The 25,932-nt window shown below is 37.9% G+C and overlaps 1 protein-coding gene across 1 annotated transcript in view; it reads left to right on the top strand.

Annotated features, from left to right (window-relative positions):
* Window positions 1-601: 601 nt before the first annotated feature.
* Window positions 602-25,932, top strand: part of LOC141914499 (cytosol aminopeptidase-like) — a 28,432-nt gene continuing 3,101 nt past the window's right edge. Inside the window, exon 1 of the mRNA XM_074805720.1 lies at window positions 602-747. Within this exon, the coding sequence (XP_074661821.1) occupies window positions 631-747 (117 nt within the window). The 5' untranslated portion in view covers window positions 602-630. The remainder of the gene's footprint in view (window positions 748-25,932) is intronic.

The following is a 25,932-nucleotide window of genomic DNA, read 5'->3' as shown; positions in this document are numbered from 1 at the left end:
CACTGCCGATGTATGAGCTACATATGTTTGAATTCAAGTTTGCGTCGTCTGAAAACATGCCTTGTCAATGTGGCCTAATTGAAGTTTTCCTACCTACGGACTCATCATGAAAAGTTGAGCCGGTGTTACGGCAAACAGACAATTATTTTGGGATGGCCTTATTTGAATATTTTTTTCATATTGTGAAACATATTTTTTTTGAAAATATAGAATAGTTTCCCTGCCGCGCCTACCTGTACCCTACAAACTTTTGGACGTGGACTGTAACCAAATCTATATCTTTGGTCTTATTTGACTACAAAATAATTCTTTAAGAAAGATAAAATACAATATAAACTTGTGGAACTTTGAAGTCACGAATTGAAAAGATTTTTCAAGCAATGCCCTTATTCCAAACAACCTCTAGCTTTCAAAGTAAACCACACTTTGCCCATGGGCAATTTATTTTCACCTTTAAATAGTCCAGAAGTTTTTATTAGCTTTCTCTTTGTAGATATTGATGTTAATGTTCTCCAGTTGTCTAGATCTAATCCTGTAGAAAATGGTACATTTCGAAACACAAATTATCCATGTTATGTTTTGGCAAAACTTTTTTAGGCTGGAATTAAGTCTGGTGATCGTGTTTGGCGAATGCCATTGTGGGAATTCTATACCCAACAAGTGAAGAAGTCAGAATTAGCCGATCTAACTAATATAGCTATGACAAATGTAGGGGGTGACTGTTGTAATGCTGCAGCATTTTTGAAGGTATGTACTACGTTGTTATATCATTGCTTGCTGAGATTAAAGTAATCATTAGGGTTTTCCGTTGTTTCACAGAAAACTCTCTTGCAATCGTCGATTATTATTTATCCACTTAATTTTTTACAAAAAATGTATTATCATTATTGCGCTCTGACAACGTTTGCTAGAATTTTTTTAGATGTATTCGTCGAATTAATCTTGCGATGAAAATACAGACACCGAACTGAAAATACAGACACCGAACTAGATAAAGGGTTCGCCATTTGTTTATTAATAATTCCTAAATTCATAATTTTACCCAATGACCTTGAGTTTGGTGTCTGCGTCAGTCAAGAAATGGATTGCTCTGAGAATATCAATCAGGGAAAGTGAAATCAGCTCTGTTTTAGCCCACTTGGGACTTCAGTCCCAGCGGGCTATTGCGTTCACTTTTCGTCCGTTCATCCGTCCGTCCGTAGACAGAATCCAGTTATTTTGGGAAGTTTTGAAGACGCTTCAATTTAATATCTTGATATTTGGGTTACACGTGTATCTACCCTAGGCACTTCAGCCCAAAAACTGGCCCTGTCTGAATCAAGATGGCCGACTGGCAGCCATTGTTGTTCGCCAAAATCAGCACCTGTTACAAGTTTTTGACCTTTTTGAGTGAAATTTTGAAGACGATTTGATCAATTACCTTGATCTTTCTTATATAATTGAATCCCCCCAGGGCCCATCAGCATAAATTTGGTCAATCAGACTCAAGATGGCCGTCCTATGACCTTTTTGTGCCCAAAAATGTCAATTTTGGCCAGAATTCTTAGTCCTGTAGCTTCCTACTGGTTTGCCATTTGTCATTGCAATTGCTGATGGGTATTCTTTGGAAAGGGATGTTTTATACCTGAGGTATTTTTGATCAGCCAATTATGACGCAATTGGCGGCCATCTTTGTGTCATCAGTACTCATTCCTAGTTGGGAAAAGGTTTTTGACATTATATTGATGCCTAAGCTTATTTTGTTACCACAATGATTTAGAAAGTTGCAGCTTATAACGTGTTTCATGATTGTCATGAGTTTCCAGGTCATTGGTTTTTGTATGGCCACTAGGGGGCGTTGAATAACACAATATCTTAGTATTTCTATATGATATTTGTACTATCACCCTGATATAAGTTGCATATTTCGTAATCATCTATATCCACAATGTCATATCGAATGGTTCATAATATTTCATATCTTTAACTACATGAAATGCTTAATAATAATAATTTTAGTATTAATAATGTAATATAACTTATGAATATTGTATCAATATGTGCTTTATCGTAATAAACATGTCAGACTACTCAATATGTATTCAAAGTAATTAGCTTTAGTCGGGGCTCATCATTAATTAATTTGTGTCTCTCAAACATGTCACTAGGTGTTAGTTTTTGAGTCCTGATGTCTGCAACTTGTCTGACACCTAGTTCTCACATTATACTCATGATTCTGTATATAAAGACTATGTAAAGTAATCATAATTATTCTCATTCCGCGATGCAATAAAGATTGTACATATAAGGTTTAACTGCCTTGTTGTTCCTGATGGATGGAATCCTGTACCGCTGGTGTAAATGCTAGTTCCCCAGCCAGCCTGCTGATACAACAACCAGGCGGTTACAGATGGCGGAGAACCGGGTTTACCTTCACAGATCGACGGTTACAGTACCAATGCATATTTTGTTATCACAATCAATTGCAAAGTTGTAGCTCATGACATCGTTTATGATTGTGGTGAGTTTTAAGGACATTAGTTATTCTATATGGCCACCAGGGGGGTTGAATAGTATAATAACTTAGTATTTCCTCATATATATTTCCTTATATTGGTACCTAGGCTAATTTTGTTACCATGATCAATTGAAATGTTTAGTTCATGACATGTTCTATGATTGCGATGAGTTTCAAGTTCATTGGGTTTTGAACATGGTCACCAGGGGGGTTGAATAGTAGAATAACTTAATATTTCCATATGCCCTATTTTGTTATCATAATCAATTACAAAATTGTAGTTGCTGACATGTGCTATGATTGTGGTGAGTTTCAAAGTCATTTGGTTTTTGTGCATGGTCACGAGGGAGCGTTGAACTTCCCAAGTGGGCATGGTGTCCCTGGACCCCTAATTTAACGGCTAAAACGCGTTGAACGATGTTAAGTGATTGCAATCTGAAAACAATGATTATGATTAGGGAGCATCCATAAAGTACGTACGCATGAAAATGACCAAAATTATGAGGTCCTACCTTTCGTATGCATGACGTACGCATTTATATTGGTAGTCCTACCTTGTGTACGCAAAAATCAATAAATCCCGACATTAATACCTCCATCCTGCCGATGCTTGTTTATACAGTAAATAAACTGCACTGCCAACCTAAGTTCACAAAATCCAAGTGGCCCCAGTTTTGCCTATCCAACAATTAAATCTATGTAGTAAAATGCCAGTGGAAGGGTAATTTATTACCTTTAATTACTTAAACAAAATCATTTGAAGGCTAACCGACAACAAAGATATAATCAGTTGCCAAGTACAGAGTAACACAGTGACAACTGTGGTTTGGATTGCTAGTTTAATGTAGACTATGTTTCGAAGAAAATGCCAATACCGACTGGAGTGGAGTGGTGGATCAGAGGAGGCTACTATAAATCATCTGCATAAACCAACCTTTGCATATGATGCATACAGAACATTGGCGGCCACAGGCCCTCGGATTCAGGCCACGTTTGCATCATTACTCACTTGCTTGACAGAAACGACTTAGATTGTTACCACCAATTAATCCGAAAATTGTTAAATTGTAGCTCATAATATCTAGCACTACATCTTCGTTATCCTATTTTGGCTAAACTTGGTACAAAGAGTACTCCCAGCTAACAAAAAAACGTTCAAAGAACATTTTCTGGAAGTTTTTCACTCATGTTTAAACATTAGAGTTTAACGTTCATACAATGTTTGTATGATGTTTTCTTGTAAATGTTTTTTAAGGTTCACAGAATGCTTTTGATAACATTCACTGAACGTTACTTCATAACCTTTCTGCAACCATTAAGTTTGATAAAAACGTTCCTTTAACGTTTGTATGACATCACATTATAACGATATCTGTCCACTTTCACCAGCTCCAAAAAATCCTTCCACAACTAATGTTAATATTTGAATAATTATACATTACTTTTGTTAAATAACTATGTATATAAACATATATAAAATTGAAATAATTTTCCCTTAATCCTCCAGTGCGTTATCGTCGTCAATACCAGTAGCTGGTGGCAGCTTTCTCGATTCCTAAAATACAAACTAAATATCATAACCTCATCTTTTCATAATTGTAATTCACTTTGTTCAGAAGTCCATACAGTAGACTTTGCTCAAGTCTGATCTTTTGGGATTGTAAAAATGTTTCCGACTTAACTGATATCCGAGTTGGATGTTACATATTTTATATTTATTGTAACAAAAAATATTTCAAAAAACATCGAAGGTTAATGGTTTTCTGTGTTGTTCGGATCTGACTTGGGCAGAGTTACTGTAGCATATTCCAGGAAAACTGGTTCATAAAAACAAGTTATAGCCTTTTTTGAGGGACTTAAAAGAAATTTTTACTAACTTTAGCAACGTAATTGGACCTTCATGGTCTATGAGGGGCATGTTTCAGAAGTCGCCAATTAAGTCTTCAACTTCCTTAGACTTAACCCCCTTGAAGTTCATCATGCATGACCCTGAAATAAGAAAGAATAGATAAAAGTCACTGATTGTCAAATGTTCATATAATGTTAATAAAAAGGCCAAAAAATCTATTGTTTTTAGGACGACGGTACGTAGTACACGTCGTCCTATTGTTATCGTGAAATCCGTCACGTCAAACGATTACGTCCGTTTAAGGCCACGTATGCGTCTGAAACTTTCACAGTCGCTTAAATATGAAACACAGTAGGTTGAGTTCGTATGTGGTGAATTTTTGTTACTTGGTTAATCAAATATTGCCGAAATAAAAAAATTGAAACTCTAAAGTAGCGCCACCCCTGTCTAGAAGTAAACCTGTATTAGTCACTTTGTTAGGCACTTTGTGGGCATTCAAAACATTATCAAAATGGACCAATCTTTGGCTATTCACCCCACCATTGGCATATTTTTCTTCCAATAACTCTTTGTTTTTCTCAGAAGCTTTTAGGTACTCTAAAAGAAACGGTCGACGTTCCACATTTTCGCTACTTCCGACTGCTTTGAAAAGCTTTATTGTATTATTCTTGCAATTCACATTGCCAACTCTTTCGATGTAGACATCAATAGCTGTCTTCTTGTTTGCATGAACATGTTCCAGATCTATTTCACCAGTTGCTGGGTCTTTATTTGGACCCAATATCGTGGACGGAATAAACAAATTTGGGTGGGCGCGAGTTAATTGCCGTTCATGTGTTCTACCTGATTAAGGTAAGATCCGCCACTATATCTAGTGGTCACAAATGTTGCAAGTATATTCTGTAGCAGATGCAATTCACCGCAATTGAACTGCTGCTCTTTATGGGCTGGATTCTCATCCCCCACCATCAACTCTGATGCAATCAATTTCTTTTTGTTGATCATTGGACCGAAAAAAGACGTGCCTGAAATAGGCATTTCCATTAGCATTCGGATATCGTTGGCATGCAGAGACAGCGACTTATCCAATAATTTTAGTGATTTTACAATGCCAGCATAATCATCCATCGTCGAGCTAGATCTAGTTAAATGGTAACAAGTCACTTGTAAGACAGATTGCTCCTGATTCATAAAATCTGTGCGGATTCCCTTTTCTTCGGAGCCAGATACCATCAGTGTTTTGAACTGGCTTGAAGTAGCGAGAGTATTTAGGCGGAATTCAGCTGCATCATCCTGATTCAAGTAGAAGATATTTGTGTTGTCATTCTCCATAAGAGCATCCAAAGATCTATACATAGCATTAGACCAGTGGTCATCAATATTAATTTTTACGTCGAAGCCTTTACACGCTCTTTTTGAAAGGATATTAGTTGCTCCATGATACCGAACACTGGAACGAGTACAACGATTTTGTGGTATGCATAGCTCGACTACAGTACCATGACTAACACTCTCCCCTATCGCTTTCGATATTGTCCGTCTAAGCATTTTTGGTTTCCTTTGTCAGCAGTATGAGGTTGGCATTGAGCCAATTCATGTAATGTCGTGGTACGTTTTTTTATGTGAGCATTTTTTCGTTGGTCCTCTGGTTAAACGATGCATGATCGATGCGATTGAAGACATGACAAACCTCCGTCGATGACATGGTCAACTTTGTTTAAATTCGACGATCATCATCATTGTCATCATCATCGTCACTGTTGTCATCTTCACTATCCGAGTCCACAAATAATGGCTCCACTTCACTTTCAATAAGCTGATCTCCCCCAACTGGAATATCTGGCATTGCTTGTTCTTCATCCCTTTGATAAGTCATCTCAACAGCATGATCATCAGTAGATTCATCGGTTACAATGGAAGTATCATCTGCAGTTGTTATCACTATCATCAGCATTACTAGATAACGGCTCAAGCAATGAAGGAGTAGCTGACAATCGTGTTGCTTAAGAGGCTTTCTTTGCCTTATGCCGTGCATCACGATTTGCTTTGCTTGGTTTTTTTAGGAGATCTTTCTCTTCAAGTCGCAATTCAAACCTCCTATCGCAACATTTCTATAAGAGTTTTTGTACCGCTTCAGCTTCTTCAGTTAAATTCAACTCAATTTTTGTTTTCAATTTTTTATTTAAAAGTTTCATTTCTCCTCGGGAATCACTCCTAGTTGGGCACATCTTAATTCACTGACGAGACTTGCGCTGGTTGTTATTTTCTGTACAACATTTTTCTTCCGTTTAAATTGATATGTTTCATTCACCTGGAAATACAGGGAAATTATTTCATGATATATTCATCCAATGTCAGGTCGAAATTCAACGAAAATCCCAGGTACAGGCAAATGGGGTGCCGGCAATCCTACTGTGGCAAGCGGAATCCCACCATAATGCGCCAGGTTCGGTAGTGTACAGTACGACGTCGACGCTGGATTTCGTCTCAAACTCAAATTAAAATCTAACAATTATGTCTCAAATTCTATGCATGAAGAATGAAAAACGTGCCACATGAATTCTTAAACCTAATCCGAGTTTATTTAGATGAGTGATTTGCCTAATTTTTGGATTTGAAGACCGAAAATTGAGATCAAATTTACTTGAAAATGAACTAATTTTGATCGAGGTCCTCTGATATCTTAGTGGCGCCATCTGACAGGAATGCATAGCTGGTATGCTGGTTCCCCATTGTATATAATAAGCTGTGAAATTTCACTTTTAAAAAATATTTCCCTAAATTATTAGAAAATGCTGATAGTAAGACCGTGGGAAAGTTTTTATCCTTGAGTAGGCAAATCATGGTGGCAAAGTGCACCTGTGATAAGGCGGAAATAGTTCCATGTGAAGGCAAAGCTTTTAAATGATTAGACAATCGGAGGTGGTTTATTAACTTTTTTCAATTATAGTGATGCTATTTTCCATATCAAATTGCTAGATTTCAATCATTTCTCATAAGTCAACACTTGTAATTCAAGTGTGATTTTGATGTGTGTAGAGATACATCTTGGCTAGCATATTGAATGGCTGAGCCATGTTTAAGCTGCGCGTCGATCGTTGAATAGTGGAATTATAGGGTTGAGTTATCTTGATAATTAAAGGTTAGTGTCAACAAATGGTCGATTTCAGTCCCCTAATTTATGTGGAGAGACGCTCTTAACCGGCAAAACTGTGGTCTGTTTCCTATTGTTGGCCTACGTGACTGACCTTGCTTGAGCGTTCGCTGCCGATATGCCGCTTCAAAGTTATGAATAAAGTATTATATAACTGATTGTTAATGACATACAACAAATTAACCTTTAAAGAAAGGGCAAATGCCATCAAAATTGAAGAAACTTTAGTATACATAAAACGACCTGAGATGTGACTTATCGAAAACAGGAGCACAAATTAGCTGTAATAGTTAGCGGAATAGTCATCTATTTATCCTTCACTCCGTGCGTATAGTTAATATTCAACCCGCGGGTGGCGCTATTTATGATGTTAACTATGACAATCAACACAAGCACGTGTGCGCGCTTGTATGCGTAGCCTATGTATAATCGATAAAACAAACACCATTTGTTCACTGTATTCACTGACCTACAGCGCTACTCACTTTTATACGATTATCATGTTATATACGGTAGCAACACTATACTATGGTAAGAGTTTATTAATTCAAATCACTCCAAAACGATAAAATATCGCATGAAATGTCTAGCGAAATGATTGGAAGCCTTGAGGGTTTGTCAGAGATGACGTCAGTAACACGCACCTGCTAAGATAAACAATAACAGTGAGCACATGCTGAAATTTCCGATTTAAAAGTCATATTTCTCAGTAATGGGTGAACTAAAATTCAAATCAATTCCATATTTGATATTTGTGAATACATCACATTTGAAAATGAATTTTACACAATATTCTATTTTGATGGCATATGCTCTTTAAAGAAAGGTACCTAGTGTCGGACATTCTACTGAAAATTCCGGATTGATTCACGGCATAGTTTATTCATAGCGGGCATTTTAGTATATGAATCAATTAAGATGATTGACAGACGCGGGTGCGGTTGAAGACGTTCGATATAAACAATAATTTTAACCACGTGCACGATGAAAATAGGGACATCAAACTAAGAAGCACCAAATTTTTTAATAACATGTGATTTGAATAGGCATCTGTGCTGGTTTTTCAAAAGTCGAATCTTAATTGACTCCTATTGTATAGGCCTAAGCCAGGCCCTCCGGAATTGAATTGAATTGAATTCGACACAGTAATTCGCCTGTAATTAGCGATGAATCTTCTTGAAAATAAGCTTGAAGATTGGGTCTGGCGAGATCCTACCCTATTGTAAAAAATGTCATTGGTGATCAAATATGGCTGCCATTCAGGTGGCCATCTTGAATTTCTTGTTTCCACGATGCAGCCTGCAATTCTTGATGGCTTATCACAAAATTTGGTGTGAGGATCAGGGTAGGTAAGCTGTCCATGCCATTAGTATTTGGAGGTCATCGGCTTTCAAATATGGCCGCCAGGTCAGCCATCTTGAATTTCTAGCATGAAACGGCCTGCAATTCTTGATGCATTTTCATGATACTAGGTGTAAGAATTTTGGTAGGTGAAATGTCTACCCCTTATTGAAAATTGAGTTCAAGTATGGCCACCAGGATTGCCATCCATCTTGGATTTCATTTCAGCACGATGCCTACACCAATTCTTGATGCATTTTTTCATGTAGTGTGATCTTTTGGGCAGCCAAAATGGGCTTGTCTTCTCATGTAAGGATATATTAACAGAAAATGAACATTATCGCCACATAGTCTATACTATCTTAACTATTTTAAAACTTGTTACATCGTTACAATGTCACTTTCTGTAAAACTTTGAATACTGAATCTTCTTCTTCTACTACATCATGAAGGTATAAGGCCCGTGGGCCTCTTGTTCAATATTCAAGTCCCCTGGCGTACAAAAATGACCACCATCTTGATTCTGAAGTGTCCCAAATTATAATCAATTAATTCATAATTTTACCAAACGACTTTGAGATTGGTCTCTGCGTCAGTCAAAAAACGGATTGCTCCGAGAATATCAATCAGGGAAAGTGAAATCAGCTCCGTTTTTAGCCCACTTGGGACTTTAGTCCCAGCGGGCTATTGCGTTCACTTTTCGTCCGTGTGTGCGTCCGTCCGTCCGTAGACAGAATCCAGTTATTTTGGGAAGTTTTGAAGACGCTTCAATTTAATGTCTTGATATTTGGGTTACAAATTGGTATCTTGATTCTGAGGTGTCCCAACTAATAATCAATTATTCTGACATGATCTCAATTTGCATTTTTATCAAATCAATGAGCTTGCCTACCTTGAGAAATTGTTGAATTTGTTGCTTCAAGTTGAATGAATTCATTTTTGTCATTATTATTCTCGTCCGGGACTAAATTGATAATAGAAAAATCTTCCAAAATATGATAAAAGTCACTGTCAACCATTGTGTTATCTTTGGTTAACAACTGTCCACTGCAAACTAATTTCACTTCACATGCTGCACCAAAAAGTAAAAATTTAACATTTTTCGTACTTATTAGACACAGGTGAATTTAATACATCACATATTCACGATATTATGTATTTACCTTTCTGTAGTAATTCTTTGTATGATGAGTTAATAATTACACATTTTTTCTCCGTGTCCCTGTCAATAATTAGTTTGAAAACACACTTCCTGAAAAAAATAATTTTTTACTGTTTGGATACTATTCTACCCTGGCATGCAGGCCTACACCAAACATAATTTTGGGAGTTCAACACTAGTAATGAATTTTGTTACAGATTGGTGGCTAGGGATTTTGCTTTCGACACGGCCTAGCCTAAACCAGGTATTTTTAGGAACCTAGGACAACCACTTTATTTAAAAGAAAGGAAAGACTAAAGCCCAGGTCATTACATACATGCTGTAGTTTTATGTGAATTGCAGTAGAAGCAAGACAGCAGTAGAAATGTAATAACTGAATTTCAATTACCAGATTACCGGCATCAGGCTAGGCTGAAAAAATCAGCCGAAAAATTCTAAAACATTACTTCTAATAATAATTCTAGAAATTTTCTCAATACTGCAATATCTAGGATTTTGTTTTACATTCGGCAAACAGAAGAGTTAAATGTGTTCACTAGACACACTTCGGGTCTTGTTGAATAAACTATTCATTGAATATAATTGATTTATTCGAAAATCCGTTTTTATCTAAAAACTGGACTAAATCACAAACCTTACCTAATTCGGTATTTCCGTCGGCTCTGCCATGATGTGATTATACGTAGGATTGTAATTACCGTGGCTAGAACAAGGGCTAAGAGAAGCATGAAGCCTGAAAATGATTGCTTATCGGGGCTGCTTATTGACGAAACTATGTGTAGCCTGAGACTTGCTGTAACCGTGAAATAGATCGTGGTGCCACCGTCTAGCTAGTTAGTTACCTAATCGTTGGTGGTAAGCTTTTTATAATCGGATGGGCTTATACCAACGTTAGGGATGACAAGGGCCAAAACACAGTTGAAAAAAGTAACACTTCAAAAATATACTTTCTATTCACTTCAGTCCAGAATTAATGGCTTAAATCACAAACTAACACAGGTACCTTTTGAAATAATCCAATTTTATGTATGTTTCAAGCGATTAATCAACATTATTTTGAGAAATTAATTGATTTCTCCACCAATTTCGCTATTGCCCGCCATTTCTCTGTATTGCATACATGTGGCATGATAGACTAGGTGACCTACAGGGATTTATATAAAACTTTCAAGACGAAACGACAATTTTTATTTTTGATAGTTTTCCAACTTGTATATCAAATCTTCATGTTTTCCATTATAAATGATGAAGAATAAATTCTGGTTGAAGAAAAATGTAAAATATAGCAAAGCAGCTATAACGGGTTTTCTGCTGTCTTAGAATCCTGTTCATCGGTGGATTCCGACAAAGCATTTGATAAGGCACAACATCAGCCATTACTAACTAAACAGGCTATTAGGAAACAGTATCAATGATAGGTCACCCAAATGGCTCAGCAGTTATCTCTGAACGAAAACTTATAGCCAAAATCAACGGAACGCCTCATCTTGGAATAAGTCGGTCTAACTAGTGGAGTCACGCTAGGTAGTATCCTAAGTCGTCTACTGTTTAATGTCCTGACAAATGACATACACAGTAATCCAAAATATACCGCAAATCAATTGTGACAAAGTATTGATGCGAATGACCTATTTAGTTCATCGACCATTTACCGAACACTATTATTGTGCCCCAGCATTTGGGGTCATTCTACTTGAACCCCAACATTCAATATGTCCACCAGATTCTGGTGATGATAAAAGTCATTTTGATTTTTCTGCCAACTTCATTTCTTCTTTCATATTCATCTAACATTAAACATCATTAAGTTTGCGTCCCTTTATTGAAATTAGGTTAACTATCTCAATATATCGATGTAACTAGGAAGACCTTATTTAAAATGTCGTGATTTTTATGTTGACTTTTTGCGATATTGTCTGAATAAATTGCCATTTGATCACGACATTTTAGCTAAAGGAGTGATAATTATTTCGACGGTATGCGGTTATGTTGAGATACAGACGTCGACATTGATGAAAGGTGTGATCCGTATAACGATTTATTGTGATATTAACACGATATATCGACTAAATTATGTCGATAAATCGCGATATATCACGTTTGTTCGACATAATTTCGTCATGATAAAAGGTCGCGACGGTTTTGTACGGGTCCCATATATACGGAAGTACGGAAGCGATAAAGGGTCTTGAGTTGTCGCGTTCCAACTTGACAAAGTCGCCATATTTATGTCGACATATCGCGATATATTGTTTCAAGTCAACATGAATATGTCGACATATTGTGACGTTTTGACGACATATTTCGTTTTCTCAACCATTTTCCTCGCAACAATTCGACATATTCATGACGACTTGAAACTCAGTCGCCATATAACTGGCGTCCTCATCTTACATTTCGACGTGTCTTCAAATGACGGCTTGTCCCGTGGAAAATGGGCGAAAAAGCGAAATTTGTCATGAAAACGTCACAATATGTCGACATATTCATGTCAACTTGACGCGATATATCGCGATATGTCGACATAAATATAGCGACTTGTCGAGTTGGAACGCGACAACTCGAGGCCCTTTATCGCTTTTGACATATAAGCTTCCGTACATCTTTAGACAAAGAAATAATATGTGATCTTTCATTAAGTAGGATCACTTGAATGATCGCTTTAATATCACTTTAAGAAAAAAAGAATCTGCCAAATGACCTTAATATTCAACACTATATCAGATTAATCGACTTCAAAATAGGCGAAAGCATAAGTCTTTATTACGTTATTAATTGGCCTAATTATTCAAAAGCTAAAAAGTGGGCGACAAAACCAAAAAAAATTAATTGTCGCGGGCGATAAAACCAAAATAATCAATTGTCGCGGGTGATAAAACCAAAATAATCAATTGTCGCTGGCGATAAAACCAAAATATTGAATTGTCGCGGGCGACAAAACCAAAAAAATGAATTGTCGCGGGCGATAAAACCAAAATCTTGAATTGTCGCGGGTGACAAAACCAAAATATTGAATTGTCGCGGGCGACAAAACCAAACTAATGAATTGTCACGGGCGATAAAACCAAAATAATGAATTGTCGCAGGCGATAAAACCGCGACGAATAAAAAAATTGTCGCGGGCGATAAAACCAAAATAATGAATCGTCGCGTGTGACAAAACCAAACTAATGAATTGTCGCGGGCGATAAAACCAAAATAATGAATTGTCGCGGGCGATAAAACCAAAATATTGAATTGTCGCAGGCGATAAAACCGCAACAAATAAAAAAATTGTCGCGGGCGATAAAACCAAAATAATGAATCGTCGCGTGTGACAAAACCAAAATAATGAATTGTCGCGGGCGATAAAACCAAAATAATGAATTGTCGCGGGGTGATAAAGCCAAAATATTGAATTGTCGTGGGCGACAAAACCAAAATATTGATTTGTCGCGGGCGACAAAACCAAATTAATGAATTGTCGCGGGCGATAAAACCAAAATAACGAATTGTCGCGGGCGACAAAACCAAAATTATTGTTTTGTCGCTTTATTTTAGTTTTGTCGTTTTGTCATAATGTCGCCCTCATTTGCAAATACGTGTTTTTTTTTACACATGGCCCTTATCAGCCACCATACTAAAGCCTTAAGGTCGCGTAAAACTCGATAAACATTTCAAGCAACACAGCGAACAATCTCCTTTCCCCCACAACGAACGCTTAACCTAGTAGAGGCTACTAGCCTATGTAGGCCTATGTATATATCCGGACAGATTGGTCGTAGGCCTATTGAATAACAACCCACCTAAATATCGTAAATTTTGTTTTGAAGTTCAATCCAATAAGTCCGTTAATAAACGCAACAATTATACTGTGTTTGTTAGAGACAGTAAAGCTCAGTACCGGTAGGCCTAAAGCCTTAAGGTCGCGTAAAACTCGATAAACACTTCAAGCGACACAGCGAACGATCCCTTTCCCCCACAGCGAACGCTTACTCCGAATGTCAAGTGTGAGTCCAGCATACGGAAAGGATTGTGTTATATACTTGTATTTAGTAAATACCTTGTGCATTTGACAATGATCGGTATGTACTGTAGGAAATATAGAGTATTGATATAGAAGTTGAAGCCCGCGGCCGAATAAAGTAATATATTCTTTTATTTTGATACCTCGTCGACATAACAGCTTTTCTCTGCTATATCTCTTCGGCGTGTTTCGTTTAGGCATACGACTCCCCGGTACACTTATGATTTATCTCAGTAAATACACGGTTAATTTGATAAAGAAAAATAGGTATTGCTAAACTAACTGCTTGACGCCCGCAGCCAAATCACTGGTAGTAATAAATTAATTTGTACTCGATTTGATTCTCATGATGAGGTGAAACTCGCAGCTGATCCCCGGAACAACGATGTAGTGACACACGTCGATTCGTCGATGTTTACGGCTCGACAGTGCTTTTAAAATCTAAAGTAGTAAATTTCCTGTATATCGGTAATACGATTTGATGAGGAAAATGGGCTATTGTTAAAATTAGCTTTTAAAAACTGCGACAGAATGTGCAATCTTTGGGTAATAAATTTGTTAATTTATGCTTGAATTGATAATTGATGTGACAAGAAACGTGCGGTAGATTTCGGAAAGAGGACTTAGAAAAACATGTCGGCTCTTTGAATGGGGCTCAATTTTCGATGTTTACGGCCCGACAGTGCTTTTGTAACGATGATTCTTCAAAATACGCACGGGGTATTTGTAGATCGAAGTGAGCTGAATGATATCAGACGGATTGTATCGACAACAGCGGCAAGGTAACAAAGCTTTTGTTCTTTTAGTAAAAATAGTGTGGAAGAAAATAATAATAATAAATATAGCTGCAAAGCAGCGATAACGGGTTTTCTGCACAGTCTTAGAATCCTGTTCAACGGTGGATTTCAACAAAGCATTTGATAAGGCTCAACATCAGCCATTACTAAACAGGCTATTAGGAAACAGTATCAATGATAGGTCGCCCAAATGGCTCAGCAGTTATCTCTGAACGGAAACTTGTAACCGAAATCAACGGAACGCCTCATCTTGGAATGAGACGGTCTAACTAGTGGAGTCACGCAAGGTAGTATCCTAAGTCGTCTTCTGTTTAATGTCCTGACAAATGACATACACAGTAATCCAAAATATAACGGACCGAGTAAATTTCCAAAACGACCTTAACACACTGTTCGACCAAAAAACTTAATGTTCCGACAAAACCACGGGCGACAAAACCAAAATTATGAATTGTGGCGGGTGACAAAACCCAAAATATTGAATTGTCACGGGTGACAAAACAAAAATAATTAATTGTCGCGGGCGATAAAACCAAAATAATGAATTGTCGCGGGCGATAAAACCACAGTAATGATTTGTCGCGGGCGTTAAAACCAAAATATTAAATCGTCGCGGGCGATAAAACCAAAATAATGAATTGTCGCGGACGGCAAAAACAAGATATTGAATTGTTGCGTGCGACAAAACCAAAATAATGAATTGTCGCGGGCGACAAAACCAAACTAGGGGTCCAGGGACACCATGCTCACTTGGGAAGTAGTTTCAAATGCTCAACAATCTAACAATTTCAATACATAACGCCCTCTAGTGACCATATACAAAAACCAATGACCTTGAAACCCACCACAATCATAGAACATGTGAGCAGCTATGATTTTGTAATTGATTGTGATAACAAAATATGCCTCGTTACCAATTTAATATGGAAGTACTAAGTTATTCTACTATTCAACGCCCCCTGGTGACCATATGCAAAACCCAATGACCTTAAAACTCACCACAATCGTAGTACATGTCATGAAATACAACTTTGCAATTGATCATAGTAACAAAATATGCCTAGGTACCAATCTAATAAGGAAATACTAAGCCATTCTACTATTCAGCGCCCCTGGTGACTACATGGAATAACTAATGTCCTCAAAAACTCACCACAATCATAGCCGATGTCATGAACTACAACTTTGCAATGGATCATGGTAACAAACTATGCCTAGGTACCAATCTAATAAGGAAAAACTAAGCTTTTCTACTATTCAACGCCCCCTGGTGACTATATAGAATAACTAATGTCCTTCACAACTCACCACAATCATAGACGATGTCATGAACTACAACTTTGCCATTGATCATGGTAACAAAATATGCCTTCGTACAAATATAATATAGCGATACTAAGTTATTGTATTATTCAACGCCCCTGATGGCCACATACAAAAACCAATGACCTTGAAACTCACCAAAATCATAGAACACGTTATGGGCTACAACTTTCCAATTGAATATAGTAACACAATATGCTTAGGTATCAATTAATCGTGGAAAAACTTTTTCCCACCTACGAATGAGTACTGATGACACCAAGATGGCCGCCAATTGCGTCATAATAGGCTGATCAAAAATACCTGTCCCAGGTATAAAACATCCCTCTCTAAAGAATATCCATCAGCAATTGCAATGAGAAATGGCAAACCAGAAGGAAGCTACAGGACCTAGAATTCTGGCCAAAATTGACATTTTTGGGCACTAAAAAGGTCATAGGACGGCCATGCTGATGGGCCTTTGGTAGATTCAAATATAAACGAAAGATCAAGGTAATTGATCAAAGCGTCTTCAAAATTTTCTTCGGGCGACAAAACCAAAATAATGAATTGTCGCGGGCGATAAAACCAAAATAATTAATTGTCTCGTGTGATAAAACCAAAATAATTAATTGTCGCGGGCAATTAAACCAAAATAATGAATTATCGCGGGCGATAAAACCAAAATATTGAATTGTTGCGGGCAATAAAACCAAAATAATGAATTGACGCGGGCGACAAAACCAAAAAAAAAAATTGTTGTGGGCGACAAAAACAAAATATAAAACCAAAATAATGAATTGTCGCGGGCGTCAAAACCAAAAGAAGAATTGTCGCGGACGACAAAACCAAAATAATGAATTGTCGCTGGAGATAAAACCAAAGTAATGAATTGTCGTGGGCGATAAAACCAAAATATTGAATTGTCGCGGGCGACAAAACCAAACTAATGAATTGACGCGGGCGTCAAAACCAAAAAAAGAATTGTGGGGCAACAAAACCAAAATAATGAATTGTCGCGGGTGACAAAACCAAAATGGTGAATTGTCCAGGCGACAGAACCAAAATGGTGAATTGTCGCGGGCGACAACCAAAATAATGAATTGTCGCGGGCGATAAAACCAAAATGATGAATTATCGCGGGCAATAAAACCAAAATATTGAATTGTCGCGGGCAATAAAACCAAAATATTGAATTGTCGCGGGCGACAAAACCAAAAAAAAAAAATTGTCGCAGGCGACTAAAACAAAATATAAAACCAAAATAATGAATTGTCGCGGGCGACAAAACCAAAAAGAAGAATTGTCGCAGGCGACAAAAGCAAAATAATGAATTGTCGCTGGAGATAAAACCAAAGTAGTGAATTTTCGCAGGCGACAAAACCAAAATATTGAATTTTCGCAGGCGACAAAACCAAAAAAAATTGTCACGGGCGACTAAAACAAAATATAAAACCAAAATAATGAATCGTCGCGGGCGACAAAACCAAAAAGAAGAATTGTCGCGGGCGACAAAAGCAAAATAATGAATTGTCGCTGGAGATAAAACCAAAGTAATGAATTGTCGCAGGCGACAAAACCAAAATATTGAATTGCCGCGGGCGACAAAACCAAAGTATTGAATTGTTGCGGGCGACAAAACCAGACTAATGAATTGTTGCGGGCGACAAAACCAAAAAAAGAATTGTTGGGCGACAAAACCAAAATAATGAATTGTCGCGGGCAATAAAACCAAAATAATGAATTGTCGCGGGCGATAAAACCAAAATAATGAATTGTCGCGGGCGACAAAACCAAAATGGTGAATTGTCGCGGGCGACAAAACCAAAATAATGAATTGTCGCGGGCGACAAAACCAAAAAGAAGAATTGTCGCGGGCGACAAAACCAAAAAGAAGAATTGTCGCGGGCGACAAAACCAAAAAGAAGAATTGTCGCGGCCGACAAAACCAAAATAATGAATTGTCGCTGGCGAAAAACCAAAGTAGTGAATTTTCGCGGGCGATAAAACCAAAATATTGAATTTTTCGCGGGCGACAAAACCAAAATATTGAATTGTCGCGGGCGACAAAACCAAAATAATGAATTGTCGCGGGCAACAAAACCTAAAAAAGAATTGTGGGAGCGACAAAACCAAAATAATGAATTGTCGCGGGCGACAAAACCAAAATGGTGAATTGTCCAGGCGACAAAACCAAAATGGTGAATTGTCGCAGGCGACAAAACCATAATAATGAATTGTCGCGGGCGATAAAACCAAAATGATGAATTGTCTCGGGTGACAAAACCAAAATATTGAATTGTCGCGGGCGATAAAACCAAAATAATGACTTGTCTCGGGCGACAAAACCAAAATGGTGAATTGTCCAGGCAACAAAACCAAAATGGTGAATTGTCGCGGGCGATAAAACCAAAATAATGAATTGTCTCGGGCGACAAAACCAAAATAATGAATTATCGCGGGCGACAAAACCAAAATATTGAATTGTCGCGGGCAACAAAACCAAAAAAAAATTGTTGCGGACGACAAAAACAAAATATTAAAAAATAATAATGAATTGTCTCGGGCGACAAAACCAAAAAGAAGAATTGTCTCGGGCGACGAAACCAAAATAATGAATTGTCGCGGGCGATAAAACCAAAATAATGAATTATCGCGGGCGACAAAACCAAAATTATTGTTTTGTCGCGTTATTTTAGTTTTTTCGTTTTGTCACAAAGTCGCTCTCATTTGCATATATATGTCAAGTGTGAGTCCAGCATACGGAAATGAGTGTGTTATATACTTGTTTTTAGTAAATACCTTGTGGATTTGACAATGATCGGTATGTACTGTAGGAAATATAGAGTATTGATGGTATTGATATAGAGTTTGAAGCCCGCGGCCGAATAAAGTAATATATTCTTTTATTTTGATACCTCGTCGACATAATGTCACCCTGATATAATTTGCATATTTCATAATCATATAGATCTACAATGTCATATCGAACAGTTCATAACATTTCATAGCTCTACTACATATTAATGATAATAATAATAATAATAATAATAATAATAATAATATAATATAACTTATGACTATAGTGTCAATATGTGCTTTAAGGTCGTAATCAACATGTGACATTACTCAACATGTTTTCACGATAATTAGCTATAGTCAGTGCTCATCGATAATTAATTAATGTCTCTCAAACATGTCACTAGGTGTTTGTTTGTGAGTCCTGATGTCTACAACTTGTCTGACCCCTAGTTCTCGCATTATACTCATGATTCTGTATATAAAGACTATGTAAAGCTATGATAATCATTCTCATTCCGGGATGCAATAAAGATTGTACGTATAAGGTTTAACTGCCTTGTTGTTCCTGATGGATGGAATCCTGAACCGCTGGTGTAAATGCTAGTTCCCCAGCCAGCCTACCGACACAACAACCAGCCGGTTACAGATGGCGGAGAATCGGATTTACCTTCACAGATCGCCGGTTACAGATGGCGGAGAACCGGGTTTACCTTCACAGATCGACGGTTACAGATGGTGGAGAACCCAAATTTAAGTCCTCGTGACTAACACAAGTACAGATGAAGCTGTTAAACTATTGGTTGTGACTGGAACGTTGACCTCACGAGAAGATCGTATTCAACTACACCTGTGATGAGATGGCCGTACTGATCGTGAACATTGCTGCTGTTTCAGTGGGTACAATGCATTACGGTAACTTTTTGTCAGCCGAAGGTAATACAGTTGCTTCTTTGTCTCGAATTAGTGGTCAGATGAACATAATAGAAAATTATAGGAATTTGGATACAAGATACTGCCGTACGATCAAAAAAGTTATCGCCGGTTTAAATAGTATGATTCACAATTCTTTTTTTCTAGGCATCTAGTTCCAATCAGCATAAATCAATTTTAGTTTCATTTCATACTATAAGTATTAGAATACGGAACACTTCTCAGGGGATATGTCTAAGGTTAATTAGTCAAATTCATCTACTTACAGTACAGTGCGTATCTATACTTTTTCGCAACAAACTATTTCGACTATACTAAAGGTTTAATCGGCAATTTTCATTTTCATAGGTTCATATTTTCTGTTTGTTAGTATAACTAAAACATGAAGATGAATTGGTTGAATTTTTATGTGGACAAATATATAATCTCAGTTACACCTGGCCACTTATTTTGGATGATGATAATTTTTTCCTTTTGGTTGACAAGGATAACTGTATTTGTGTTGTGTCATTGCCTGAACTCTGCTCTGATGTCAGATGTTGCGTGTTACTATCATTGTGTCACGAAGTTATTTCCAGTCAATAATCGAAAGATCTTCAAAACAGAGAAATGCGTACTACTTGCAACTTGCATCACCAACTGATCTTCGGGACGCTATAACTACACAACACGTCGCTACTTCTGTTCGTCGCAGAACCAACCAGAATTCGGGGATCCTCTGCAGATCATTCAAAATCACAGTTAACGTATTATCGCATCGTCCGTAAATAACTACAACATGTGACTCTTTCGTGAATGACTGAGAATCCGGCCGTAACAGTCCAGCGTTTGCACATTTTCGCGCGGTGAAAGTCAATCTTTCATGTTTTCGCGATTGAAGGAGTTTTGATGAACTTATAGTATCTCCGTTTTCCGCAAATTTGGAGGACCAAATTTAATTGGACAAGGGGGCATCTGTCACCCTGATATAATTTGCATATTTCATAATCATATAGATCTACAATGTCATATCGAACAGTTCATAATATTTCATAGCTCTACTACATATTAATGATAATAATAATAATAATAATAATAATAATAATAATACAAATAATAATAATAATATAACTTATGACTATAGTGTCAATATGTGCTTTAAGGTCGTAATCAACGTGTGACATTACTCAACATGTTTTCACGATAATTAGCTATAGTCAGTGCTCATCGATAATTAATTAATGTCTCTCAAACATGTCACTAGGTGTTTGTTTGTGAGTCCTGATGTCTACAACTTGTCTGACCCCTAGTTCTCGCATTATACTCATGATTCTGTATATAAAGACTATGTAAAGCTATGATAATCATTCTCATTCCGGGATGCAATAAAGATTGTACGTATAAGGTTTAACTGCCTTGTTGTTCCTGATGGATGGAATCCTGTACCGCTGGTGTAATTGCTAGTTCCCCAGCCAGCCTACCGACACAACAACCAGCCGGTTACAGATGGCGGAGAATCGGATTTACCTTCACAGATCGACGGTTACAATAACAGCTTGTCTCCGCTATATCTCTTCGGCGTGTTTAGTTTAGGCCTACGATTCCCCGGTACACTAAAGATTTATCTTAGTAAATACACGGTTAATTCGGAAAAAAAATAGGTATTGTTAAACTCCTTGAAACCCGCAGCCAAATCACTGGTAGTAATAAATTAATTTGTACTCGATTTGATTCTCATGATGAGGAGAAACTCGCAGCTGATCCCCGGATCGACGATGTAGTAACACACGTCGATTCGTCGATGTTTACGGCTCGACAGTGCTTTTAAAATCTAAAGTAGTAAATTTCCAGTGTATCGGTAATATGATCTGATGAGGAAAATGGGCTATTGTTAAAATCACTGTTTGAAGACCGCGACTGAATGTGAAGTCTGCGGCAATAAATTAGTTCATTTATACTTGAATTGATAATCGAAGTGACAGTCGGCCTGCGGGTTGATTTCGGGATGACGACTCGAAAAACATGTCGCCCCATTGAATGGGGCTAAATTTTTGATGTTTACGGCCCGACAGCGCTTTTATAACGATGATTCGTGAAAAAACACGCGGGCTATTTGTAGATCTCAGTAAGCTGAACGATATTATATGGATTGTATATGAAACAGCGGTAAGGTAACAAAGCCTATGTTCTTTTGGTAAAAATAGTGTGGAAGAAAATAATAATAATAATAATCACGCGGATATCAATAGGGTTTTCTGTGAAATAACAGAAAACCCTAATAATCACGCGGATATCAATAGGGTTTTCTGTGAAATAACAGAAAACCCTAATAATAAGAAACACGCGAATCTCAATAGGGTTTTCTGTGATGTAACAGAAAACCCTAATAATCACGCGGATATCAATAGGGTTTTCTGTGAAATAACAGAAAACCCTAATAAGTGTTGATTTCTTAATTTTTTTCAATTTCGTCGTTTCGTTAGTTTGTGTTGTGGTCCTGGCCTCAGTCCACAGGTGCCAGCACCCTCCACACGTTTTCAAAATGGCCGCCATCGAATCGACGGAAATTTACTCTCACTTTACGGCCGATGTGCACATGGATTAAGATCGTCAGGTGAGGAGTTTTAGGTATCAAACAAACTACGAATCTGTTGTGCGTTGATTACAACAAAAATTAGACGGATATCTTAAGAGACAATAAAATGACAGGCAAATTACTCGTGAATCAAATTGACTCACGAAGATTTCATTGAAAAATGACCTTCCCATTCCTGACTCTGGTTTATGAAAATATCCGATCGTGAAACTGAACCACAGTCAGGTTACTGACTACCGTCTAGCTAAAGGCTGGCTTATGTCGACAAGCAACGCGACGCCTACCGATGCAACTGGGTTGATCGCCGATTAGCGGCAACTAGCGGCCTACGAGAGGCCGCCAGTTGCTCCTCAATCGGTTCGACATAAGCCGGCTTGCGACGGCAACGCGACGCCTACCGACTCGTCGCAAGCCGTATCCGGCTAGTTGCCCATGTTCTACTCCGGCCTACGGTAGGCGGGCAGTTGCTTTCGATCGCAGCCGACATAAGCTCACCTGCGACGCGACGGAACTGAGCGCAGGGGTTCCAGCCAATGAAAGACCGCATATACATAGTACAAATTATCACCACAAGTTAGCGTCATTCGTAATTAGTCATAAAATTTCAAATTCAAGTAGTTCAAAACGTAAACCAAACCTTCAGCATGGCAGAGGACTGGACCGAAGATCTAGAAACGAAATTGGTAGAATTATGGTGTGAGCGGCCATCTTTATATGATGTCGCTAGCACGTTGTATTCAAAACAGAATCAGAAAGATCAAAGTCTTAAAGAAATAGCTTTTCTAATAGAAATATATTTCCTAATAATTCAAATTTATTCTCAAAATGCTTATCACGTGACCATTTGAGCCGTTGCAGTTGCTAGTAATCGCAACCGACATAAGCAGGGAAGCAACTGGGAGGATCTCATATCCCGCTAGTCGGCCTCAGTTGCTGCGAATCGGAGCGCAGTCAACATAAGCTGGGCTGCGATGGCGGTTGCTCTCAGTTGCGTCGGTAGGAGTCGGTAGGCGTCGCGTTGCTTGTCGACATAAGCCAGCCTTTAAACTGCTACAGCAGGGAGTCGCCCTTTGTTGTGACGCTACGAGTTGCCAACCATCAACACAAACATTTGTCAATGATTTGCACTCCAATTTATTAGGCCAGCCGTAGGCTAAGCCTATAACTATACAAATGGAGCGAATTTAAATGACATGGTTTCCATACAAAAGGCTCTTTTGCTTGCCAAGTGAGGGCATATTCGAACAAATCACGTATTTAAGCATAATCCATTCTCGGAATTGTAGGGAGCAGAATTTTGAAATAGGGTTTCATAAAAATGTTTTCTGCATTTTTCACGAAAGTTAAATCGGGAAAATTTCAATTTTTATCAGCCAATCAGGAAGTTGTGTCTTCCCTGTGATTGGTTTATCTGAAAATATCAGCAGCTGTTCACGTGAATTATCGTGATTTCATTACTGGCGCTTTTGCGCATGACTTCATGTATCAACACGCGACAATACTTCCGCGTTCGCTATTTGTTCGCTGATTGGCCCATTTACTGGGAAATTCCACAGAAGCCTAATGTGGTTTGTTACAAGCGCTGTGATTGGCCCGACCCGATTCTGGCAAGGCTTTAGCTTAGTGGGTTCGAATCCCTTGACAGGTGAAGATGATGGATCCTATCCTGATGATGATCTATTGAAACAAATAAGTTTCCCGGTTGGGCAGCCGCGGATACTTACCGGAAGTGTTCCGGTTCGATATTTCGAGGTTTCTTTGAATTTTGGAGTGATATTGAAATCCGGGAAATACCGGGGGTAGATTGTGAAAACCCATTGCATGATATTTGTATTACTTAATCAACGAAAAGCGTCGGGACGCGCCAGGAGTTTTCACGATACAAGTAGCGCAATAGCCTACTTCTTCGTGTTCGTCCACATCAATTTTCACTCCGCCGATCTCTGACACTGCTCTGTCGCCGTCGGCGCTGTGATTGCACTTTCGTACCACCAACATTTTTTATTTCTATATCAGGGAGGTCTGGAGAATAAAAAAGTCAAAATTTGGATATCACATAGGCCTGATTTCATCGAATAAGTCGACCATGGTCGTTACGTTTCCGCACTTATTACCACCTAAAACCGTCTGAACAATTTTGTCACAACCAACATTTCGTTTACAGAAATCAGGTGTTCACGTGAACCCGCAGTATCGTCTACTGTTTTACTTCCGGGTTTTATTTTAAGATTTAAAATTGTATTTCAAGATCGATTTCTATGAAATCTTTAGTTGATTTGGTGTTTGGGAGGAATTTTTATTTGCTCTACAGAAAATTCATCCTTGACAATTGCGCAAGGTTCGCGAAAAAATAGGTTTTACCAAATGGGGTGTATGACCATGATATGCTAATTAGCCATGTGCTCGAATTGCAAATTCAATCAAATTTTATTCTGCCAAAAAATGTTAAATCTAATTTGCTTTCCGAGAGTTAATGGTATGCTGCATGGAACAAAGTAGTTTTGAGATGGGTCTTGAAGCTATTGAGGTCGAGAGATAACCATCTAGATAGTTCGTGAGAGTTCCAAAGTTTTGAAGACGCTTCAAGGTAATGTCTTGATATTTGGTTTATACGTGTATCTACCACACTAGACACATCTTCAGGCCAAAAACTGGCCCTGTCAGATTCAAGATGTTCGCCAAAATCAGCACTTTTTACACATTTTTGAAGTTTTCGAGGGAAATTTTGAAGACACTTTTATCAATAACCTTGATCATTCGTATATATTTGAATCCCCCGAGGACCCATCGGCATGAGAAAAATTGGGTCGATCGAACTCAAGATGGCCGTCCTGTGACCTTTTTTGTTCCCAAAAATGTCAATTTTGGCCTGAATTCTGAGTCCTGTAGCTTTCTAATGGTGTGCCATTTTTCATTGCAATTTGTAATGGGTATTCTTTGGATCTTTTATATCCGAGAGGGTATTTTTGACCTGGCAATTATGACGCAATTGGCGGCCATCTTGGGGTCATCAGTACTCATTCGTAGGTGGAAAAAAAGTTTTTCCACATCATATTGATACTTAAGCATATTTTGCTACCATAATCCAATTGGAAAGTTGTAGCTCATGACATGATCGAGGTGAGTTTCAAGCTCATTGGTTTTTGTTTATGGCCACCAGGGGCGTTGAACAATACAATTGCTTAGTATTTCTATATTACATTCGTACCTATGCATATTTTGCTACCACAATCAATTGGAAAGTTGTAGCTCATGACATGGTCTATGATCTTGGTGAGTTTCAAGCTCATTGGTTTTTGTATATGGCCACCAGGGGCGTTGAACAATACAATAACTTAGTATTTCTATATTACATTCGTTCCTGCTGTCTGTGTTAACACACGATTTTACTATGTAAATGATATTGAGCAGGGAGTGTATATTGATAAATATAACCCACAGATTACATCATTTATAAAAAGCAAATCTGACAGGCTGGCCATTGTGCCCATTGGGGCACTTGTTCATATATCACATT

The sequence above is a fragment of the Tubulanus polymorphus genome, unplaced genomic scaffold, assembly GCF_964204645.1.
Source record: "Tubulanus polymorphus unplaced genomic scaffold, tnTubPoly1.2 scaffold_31, whole genome shotgun sequence".
Classification (NCBI taxonomy): domain Eukaryota; kingdom Metazoa; phylum Nemertea; class Palaeonemertea; order Tubulaniformes; family Tubulanidae; genus Tubulanus; species Tubulanus polymorphus.
The sequence above is the reverse complement of the archived record's forward strand: the minus strand, read 5'-3'. Positions and strand labels throughout refer to the sequence as shown.